The sequence below is a fragment of the Micromesistius poutassou genome (genome assembly GCF_964030765.1).
Source record: "Micromesistius poutassou genome assembly, chromosome: 6".
In the NCBI taxonomy this organism is placed as follows: Eukaryota; Metazoa; Chordata; class Actinopteri; order Gadiformes; family Gadidae; genus Micromesistius; species Micromesistius poutassou.
In genome coordinates, this window is record NC_140276.1 from 16,569,178 (window position 1) to 16,579,159 (window position 9,982).

The following is a 9,982-nucleotide window of genomic DNA, read 5'->3' on the forward strand; positions in this document are numbered from 1 at the left end:
TGCATTTAAATTTCGTACCATGAATACATATAAATATGTATAATGACAATAATGAGAATTCTGATTCTGATTCTGAAACGCAATATAGCCTTCACCGATAAGAGAACATATGTAATAGCCACATCCTTGTCATTCTGCATTTTTCATTCTTCATTCAGAGAGAACAAAGTAAATGTGGCTGTATATCTCAGATACACGGGACACAATTTTGAGACAGACCTTGTAAATGGAAGCTGAAGAGGCAGACATAATTATGCATGCTGAGGGACATCTGAGAACGGAGAGACAAACGGAATCTTAATATTGCAGATGTCTACAACTCTAACAATAGAGGGAGAGCCATGGGTCAGTACTTTGTGAACATGCTGCCCACTGTAAGCGGTGGCGAAAAGAGAAAAGAGCTGAGAAAGAGCTGGCTACATTCTTGAACGACACTGTGAAAAGCATGGAGAAGCTGGGCTACTTCCTGGAAGCCATAGAGTTTGCTGTCACCTCTCTCCACATGTTCCTGGAGGAAGAGTTTGTGGAGACGCTCTGCAGGAGCGGCCTCCAAAGCATTGGAGCCAGCATCTCCATGGCCCGGCTGCTCTGCCCTCTCCTCCTGCAATTTAAAAGAGATGCTCCCACCTTCTCCCTACCTGACCTCCAGAATGTGGACGTCTTTGTGTTGGAGTTGGACAAGTACATTCAATCTACTAAGAAGATCTGCTCAACAACGGGAACAAGGTAGGAATTCTCATTATAAACATCTAGACATGTATTCCTGAAGTCATTAACAAATGATAGACAAGGCATTGTAGAAAAGGCTTAACTTTTCCAATTGACTGTGGCCACAAGCAACATTCAATTCACTTTGCTGAAGATTTCACTGATGATGACATGCAAAACATCCTCATCCTTCTCATGTCAACCAGCTATATCTTATCAGGTAGGCATCACTCCAAAGGACATTAAAATTGCCTTAGCTATCCACAAACCTTGACATTTTCACACAACGATGTATTTGGAAAAACATGCAGCACAATTTTTTTTTGCACAATTCTGAATTATTCTTGTGGCCAGGTAATTTAGGCAATTAACATGTAACTTACCATTACTGCCCTTAACCAAAACCTCAACCCTACCCCTCGCTGTCGCGTGTTCATGCACAGCGTAGGGTTGTCCCATTAGTCCTTTTATTGAGGGGTAAGGGGTAAGGGATAGGGCTAACATTCCCTCCGTTGAGATTTTCGATGGGCAGACTAGCAGACGCGGGTTGTGGCTTGCTCCCACAATACCTTGCGAGAAAATGGAAAATCAAGAAAAATCCCAGGCAAGATGGCGGGTGATAAGATGCGACAGGATCGAAAACCATAAATGTAAGTGTTTTCTATGTTAATAATCATTAAATAAATGATGATGATGATGACCATCGCATTATCAATATGCCGTTTCAATGTTGTATAGGCATTTTCTTTATAACAACAGAGCTGCCAACTCTCACGGTTTCACCGTGTGTCACCTGTCAGCTTTTGCCTGCTTACACATGCTCACACACCACACATCCAATTTCTCACGGCAAAAAAATCTGAGACGTGCCCCCCCCCCCCCCCCCACCCCCACCCCGTCAACAATCCCGATTGCCCCCGTGGACATATATGTCCCAACAACAATGATATCCATATGTTCCATGTTCTAGGGACTCCAAGTTGAAGATAAGCTTTAATCCCTTACCAAGTAATGCAATAGTTAGTTATAAAATGCTTATTAGCCTCGAGAATGGTGGATCAATGTGATGTTGTTTTTTACAAACCAGTGTCTTATTTCATTAAATTTGGTAGAAATATCTATCTATCTATCTATCTATCTATCTATCTATCTATCTATCATAACATATCACCATATCACCCAGTTCTGCCATATAATACCTTCTCATTTGTTATGTTTTCTTTCAGGAGATCATTGAGGCCGCTGTCAGCACAGAGCCCAGCCCTCCACCTCAGACACCTCTCTCAGTAGCACTAATCCCCCAACCCCTAGGAAGAAAGAAACATGAACCACCCACTGATGGTTTAAAACCAACAGTTTTTGGGCCCCTTTGAAACAGTTATTGATAAAATGTGATTGTTAATGCCTTTTTGTAATGTGCAATTTTATATATATATATATATTTTACATTATATCACAGGTTCTTGTTTGTATGATATTTCTTTTTTTACATTGATGGCATACTACCTCAAGTTCTATGTTTATTCTGGTTTTATATGTTATGTTGAGACATTCAAACTATACAGTAAAATTCCAGAGACAGATATTGTATCAAAAGATCCAAAAATAAATAAATAAATAAAGATCAAAACGCCCAAAAAAACAGATCAAAAGACCCGTCAACGACTACTAATGACTAATGTAATGTAACTGTCTTGAAGGGTTGTCATCCCATTTCGTAGGGGTAGGGTTGAGGGGTAGGGTTAAGGGGTAGGGTTAAGGGGTAGGGGTAGGGGTAGGGTTGAGATTTTGGGTTAAGGGCAGTAATGGGATTGGGCCTAACTCTATGTTAAAGTGATTGATAAATAATGCATTTTAATCTTCCTCAACTCCTTTTCTCAGGATGGACCCATTGTGTGTGTGTGTGTGTGTGTGTGTGTGTGTGTGTGTGTGTGTGTGTGTGTGTGTGTGTGTGTGTGTGATTGGACGAGCGAGGAGTGTGAGCGGTAGCGCATCAGTTTAGTAAAATAATGAACAAGTCCGGTTGTGTCTGTGCAAACGTGTAGGCCTACTGTAAAGTTAGTGAAACTAAGAATAAAGTACACAGCCTGTCAAGAATCAGTGGCCGCTTCATTCCGACCATATTCAAACCTATAAGCAGACCCACTGGCGTTACCCCCGAGAGAACATCAGACCTGGAGGGAACGTCTCCCCTGTGCTCCTCGACTACGGTCTGGGAGCCGACAGCAGGAAAGGTGTAACATAATAATAAAAACAACATTTTCTATATACGCTGCTGTACGCTATACGCGTGCAGCTGTGAACTCATGTATTTTATTGTATGATGTTGTAGTTGAGGGTTATGATAAGACCTATCATTTAGCATTCACCATGAATGACTCTGAAAAGCAGTGCCACATTAAAATATTTTTTAAACCATTCAGCGAACAAATGGCAATAGGCTGATCGATTAGGGTGCGGGTACCACTTAATGATATGCAAACGTAGACCGAAGCGTCATCAACATGCCCACTCAACTAGTGTGAAATGCCGACATCCTACTGCTCATTCACATATTATTATAGGCTATATATATATATATATATATATATATATATATATAATATATTTAAGGTAATTAGCATTTCCACTGGCTAAAATGCTACCTCAGGGGTAGTCTTTTTTCAGGAGGTCCAACGTCAGGATATGTCATTCACATATATGGCCCGTCGGTAGAATAGTGGGAGAATAGACTGTTGTACGTCCATATGTGAAAGCAGCTCATGTCTTGCTTCATGAACCAATTCACTGAGCGCCGAGCCAGAATGCGTGTTTTCCTTGGTGACATAAAGGGTACGGCCATCCGGCTGGACAGGATGAAGATGTGGTCACAGATTTCTAACATCACTGGTAGCTCAGTGGGGTTTGTTGGTGGTGTCCTGGCCATTGTGGGTCTGGCTCTAGCCCCCGTGACAGCTGGGGTATCTCTGAGTCAGACCTTGGGTGGGCTAGGGCTGGGAATTACCAGTGGAGTCAACAGTGCAGTCACCGCGATAACAGAGATAGCAGTCAATAAAACCCAGGAGAAGAAAGCCAGTGAAGTTCTCTACAGCTTCATTAAGGATATGAGCGATCCAGGCTTGCTTAGAGTAGGTGTCCAACAGAGGGACACAAAAGGAGTGGATTATTTGGATGTTGTCAGGGGAGTCGGCCAGTTGGGGACAAAGATCATTACAAATAGCAGAAATATCAATACATTTTGTGAAAACGTCAGCTCTGAACATGCTTGCAAATGTAAATAAGAAATAAGAGTTAAATGTACTGGCCAGCTGGCACTGAAGGACTCCCAGGCATTATCTAGGACACCTAAAATGTCAGAAATCCCAAATATAGGGCAGGCAGCACTTAAAGGACCCCTAGCCCTCTCCAGATCAGCCAGGGCTGTTGGTATCACTCTCAATTCACTGTTTATTGGTTTGGACGTCTACATTATCTGCAAAGTGAGAGTAGGTTTGGCATATGGGAACAAAAGTAAAGTCTCACAGTTCATCCAGGGCAAAACAATACAACACACCTAAGTGTAAATACATATTAGACAAACAGATAACTGAAAACAAATCAAATATTCCTGGTGCTTACCAACACATATGAATGTCATTTGATGCTATCACAAAGATGTATTCAGTTATCTAAGCCAATGACCTAATAAGCAGGACACATTTGAATAGTTTAACAACATATTGCAGTCGTAATTTAATTATTTCAACTCAATTCAATTCAATTTTATTTGTATAGCCCTTAATCACCATTACAGTCTCAAAGGGCTGTTTGAATGGTTTTACTCTATATGTTAGTCCATTCATAACTACAATGAACTTCATAGAAAGGGATCCTGTTATACTCTGGATTTTGTCAGGGATAAGATTTTCTGTTGGCCTGTTTGTTTGTAGTATACAAGATTGTTGAACTAAGGGTAGGAAAAGTGACTTATGTCTTCCGGAGTCAAAAGTTTTCTAAAGTTAGACAGTTTGTGGCAAAATGAGTGTCAGCTGCTTAGTGACATGGGCATTGAGCCATAGGGCTTGATAGAAATACACACATGTGTGTATAATTAATGCAGCTTCTTACACTTTCTAGCATTTCTTTACTTGAAAATATCGGTGCTCATTCACACATACACACAGACACACACACAGACACACACACAGACACACACACAGCTGTGCCTCCACCCGCCCTCACCTAAACATCAGTGCAGAGGGATCTGTCTGCTCCCCCCCTCTCACCTGGGGGCTTGCTCTGGGATGCGGCAATCTGCCGTCTGTCATTCCCCATCACGCTTCAATCCTCATTCCCCTCCATTACACATTCACTGGGCCCCAGTTTCAATAACTCAGAGGAGACTTTGAAGTCAACTTTGAAAAACCGTATAAGCTTGTTTGCTAACGAAGGGGCCTGTAAGCATTAATCTATTCCTGCAGCAATTGATTAAAGGGATTTCTTAAACGATGTCGTTGCTCACACTTTCCTTGTCTTGTTCTTTGTCACCTTTCTGTAATTTGCATAGCTATGCTTTATTTTAAATATTTTTTTGCCAAAAGCCAAATTGTGGTATTGACTTTATTGACTTTATGAGTGATATTTTAGTATTCCTCTTTCATACTTGGCAACTCACTTTCAACATTTGGATTGAATGTAAAATTTAAAGTGTATATGTAAAATATAAATGTTTCTGTGTGATCAAGATAATAAGTTTTGACGACAAAATTACAGCAAAATGAAGAGCAGTCCAGTTTATTTATGTTATTATTAATTTAATGTTTTAGGAGTTCTGATATTTCATGTCCTTCTCCAACCATGTACGAACAGGCTGGAATTCAAATTTCTCATCAGTAGGCATGCCTTCGGCAGAAGAGATATAAACAGAAGTTTGAACTGTATTGGCTGGTACGTTGAACTGTCTTGATGCTTATTCAGCACCCTCACATGCTTGTGGTTTGGTGGCAAACCACCCCAAGAAAAGTGTAGGCTATTTTTCACCAAAGATAATTCCTATGATAAAAGAGTTTTGTTATTTATATAACAAAACTCTTTTGTTATATACCTCTAAACTTCTGGTTTAACACAAACTCTTAGTCTTGTTGAACGTCATTATTTACAATATCATAACTCTTTATTCATATAGTTATGGTCTATGACACTTGTGCTATAAACAATATCCCTTTAGATCTTCTCTCTTCTCTCCCTTCAACCTGACATTGTCCTCACTAGAAAAGGTGTTGGGTGATTTTATTTAGTAGATTAGAATATTGATTGGAATAGCTACGTGACTTCAAACTAAACGTCTTCCTATTTAACAAAAGGGGAACCTAAACTCAACAAGATACATCAAATAGAGCACTCTCCATAAAAATGATAAAAAAAATGATAAAAATGATATCCATAAATGGATATTTATTTATTTATAATGGTATGATTCAGAACATTGTTTTCTCTCCTTTTGATGTATGCGTGTGTGTGTGTGTGTGTGTGTGTGTGTGTGTGTGTGTGTGTGTGTGTGTGTGTGTGTGTGTGTGTGTGTGTGTTGGAGAGCCTATTCACACTGGAAGAAAGAGAGAGAGAGAGAGACATAAAGGCTAATTCACGCAGGTGATAAGGCATGTCATTGGTTCCTTTGTGCGATGCTCCAGTTGCCACTGTTGTTAATTTGGCCAGACGCCTGTGACCAAGCGTGCTGGTAAATATTAACTCAGAAGGCGCCTGCTTTGTTGCTTATCCCCCCTTTATCCAAAACAAACACACATGTTCATTCAAACGGCCCCCTCCCAGACACACACAAACACAACCATGCACTGATACATTATCGGTGTGTGTGTGTGTGTGTGTGTGATAGTAAGTATGGAACAGTCAATCATCAGTATAGCATAGTCAACAATTTAACCCAGCATCAGAAAATATTGATGACAAATGCCACGCATACTTTGTGACGTTCAGCACACTTCACTAAAGCCTTCCAAAACTGTGTGTGTGTGTGTGTGTGTGTGTGTGTGTGTGTGTTGACTGTGAAAAAATCATAACCTCAACCGATATGTACGTTGTTTATGTAGTCTTAATAAATTTGAGCGGAGAAATTTGAGACCGTCGGGAGAGGCTTGTGTGTTTTAATTATTTGATACGTGTGGTTCACATCCTACCCCTCTCTGCGTCAGTCGCTGCACCTGCAGAGGTGGGGGTCTGCTGGCTGGGCTGCCATTGTTGTCATTCTCCATCTCAAGTGGAACTAACAAGCCAATAAAACGGAGAGAAGAGAGAAAATGAGACAGAGGGGGAGAGAGAGTGGGTCTGGGAGGAAGTGTGGAGGGAGGAGATTGAAGCAAAGGGAGGGGGGGTTGGCTGGTGGTGGGGGGGGGGTGAGGACACAACGCAGAAAATAGAAAACAGGGACAAGACAAAAGGTAGGGAGAAGTATGTGGAAGAGAGCGAGAGGGAGAGAAAGAGACACAGAGAGAGAGAGAGACAGAGAGAGAAAGAGAAACAGAGAGGTAGATTGTAGGCAGTGCTCAAATAAGGGTGAAGTGAGGAGGCTGATCGGGACATCTGGTGTGAAATGGTTTGTGAGATTTTAAAACCGTATATGAGTATTCCACGCTTGTGTGGTTCCTCCTTCCCCTCCTCTTCCTCTCTGATCCTCACTCCCTCCCCTCTCCTCTATATCTCTCTATCCCTCCCTCTCTGTATCTCTCCGTTGTCTGTCTCTCTAACCTTTTGGCTAAGCTGGGAAGAAAGGGTGTGTGGGACTCAATGTGTGGCTCCTCTGTTTCAGCTCTGTTCTTTTATTCTAAACAACCGGCCGGTCTAAAGCAGTCAACCACATAGTGCTTCAGTCACCTCCACTTTGTAAGCAGACAGTGTTGTAAAAAGATATATTTTCAACTTATATACATCCAATTTGACCCATGCTTGTTACTGTGTTAGTGTGAAAATAGGGAGAAAGGGTGTGTGTTTGAGAAGTGAGAATGTATTTGTCTAACAACAACAAACAATGAGGAATCAAATAACAGAGAGATGAAATGAGACACACAGCTCCTAACACACAGACACACACACACACACACAGACACACGCACGCACACACACACACACACACACACACACACACACACACACACACACACACACACACACACACACACACACACACACACACACACACACACACACACACACACACACACACACACACACACACACATGTTTGACAAGCAGAAACAAACGTGTCTGATACACATTAAACACATACAATTCTCTTTTGACAGGTTTTCATATTCTCTTTGACTAAAATGAATAATACAATTATAATGTTCAACATTTTGGTTTTCATAATTGTGTAATAATAATATTAGAGGTGATAACATATCCTTGTTCATTGTATGAAATGAACAAGTACATTTTTAGGCAGTATGATAGAATGATCATAACAACGTAATCCATCATTTGTTTTCTCTCTAGATTAACACGACTGCTCCATCAACATCAACATCCACCCTACACCACTATTCCGCTGTTCAGTGACGTCACAAAGCCTGCGCTGCCTGTCATCACACTGCTGTCTATTGTGATGTCCACAGTTAGTTGTTGCAGTTATTGCCTGTCTGCCTTCTCGTCCAGAGACAGGAGGCTCTCTGTTGATTAGCTTAACAGCTTGTTGCCTAACAGGCCATGGGGTAACGACCTCTGGGGTGAACACAGAGCCATGTAATTAGGTTGATGGGACAAGGTGGCAACACATTGAGAGTGTGTGTGTGTGTGTGTGTGTGTGTGTGTGTGTGTGTATATGCAAATGTGTGTGTGCACGTGTGTTTCCGTGTGTGCATTTGAGATCAAGAGAGAAAGCTGTTGATAATGCCAGGGTTATTAAAATGGACCCAGTGATTATGATGCAGAAGTTATGAATAGAAAATCCATTAACACATCAAAAAACACCAATTGCTCTGTTATTTTTTCTTTTTTTGCCCCCAACTTTATCCTCCTCTTACCCCCCCGTACTACATCTTCCTCCTCCTGCTCCTCCCTCACACACTCATCATACCATCAGAACTGGAGGATTGTCATTGTTGTGATCGAACTACAACTCAATTATGCCCTCAATTATTAACCTGCACCATGCTAATCTCGGCCATAAACAGCTTCTGTCACTCACTGATTGTTGAGTATTTATTGTAAATTCTTGTTGAAATACACATCTATGTGTGTATGTATGTGTATATGTGTGTGTGTGTGGGTGTGTCAGTGTTTTTATGTGTGTGTGTGTGTGTGTGTGTGTGTGTGTGTGTGTGTGAGTGTGTCTGTGTGTGTATTCATGAACGTGTGCATGCGTGTGCATGTGTGTGCACCATGTGTGTGTGTGTGGCCTCTTTATGGGCTCAATCTATAACACATGGGTCTTTGCATCCTTTATGCTCTACTGGCCATAAAAGCCCCCCCCTACAAACACACACATCTTAGCACTCATCTGCACATTGGTGCTCTACGGCCCAGCAGCAGAACACACAGTCGGGGAGAGAGGGGAGAGCACTATGGAGAGGGGGAGCGAGGGGGAGAGAGATGATCACTATGGAGGGGGAGAGAGGGGATCACTATGGAGGGGGAGAGAGGAGATCACTATGGGGAGGGGGAGAGAGGGGGAGAGAGATGATCACTATGGAGGGGGAGAGAGGGGATCACTATGGAGGGGGAGAGAGGAGATCACTATGGGGAGGGGGAGAGAGGGGGAGAGAGATGATCACTATGGAGGGGGAGAGAGGGGATCACTATGGAGGGGGAGAGAGGAGATCACTATAGAGATGCTCGCCTAGACGTTTTGAAAAAATTGAAGCTTTTTTTGACTAGGTGTTTAAAATCCACACGTCAGTCTAAAAAACATGGTCATCGTTTAAACATAGCCAACTAATACTGACTAATACCAGCTTATCCTCTTTGGGTTTGTAATTCCATATTCTCTCAATTGCTAAATCGGCCAAGTAAGTTAAGTACACTTTAAATAATAACAATAAAAGCTACCTACAATATCTATATATTTGGAGCATAAAAAAATGATGATCAATTTGTACAATCACATTTACCGTAGGTTAGAAGAGCATATTTTGAATAGAAAATTAGAAAATAAAATAGGCCTATATATTGACGGATGTAGTGCAGCTCATACGTTAACAAACCATTAAAGTACTAAAGCTCTAAATTGTAACTCAAGCTCAGATTCATTCAGCAGCTGTTAAAGAAAAACGCCAAAAGAAAC

The 9,982-nt window shown here is 41.4% G+C and overlaps 1 protein-coding gene across 1 annotated transcript; it reads left to right on the forward strand.

Moving 5' to 3' along the window:
- Positions 1-445: 445 nt before the first annotated feature.
- Positions 446-6,971, forward strand: LOC311345256 (uncharacterized protein; the record flags this gene model as incomplete). The annotated part of the gene is made up of 3 exons (XM_084469622.1): positions 446-726; positions 3,563-3,836; positions 6,897-6,971. 3 exons carry the CDS (start codon positions 446-448, stop codon positions 6,969-6,971), a joined length of 630 nt encoding a protein of 209 aa, XP_084325748.1.
- Positions 6,972-9,982: the final 3,011 nt, after the last annotated feature.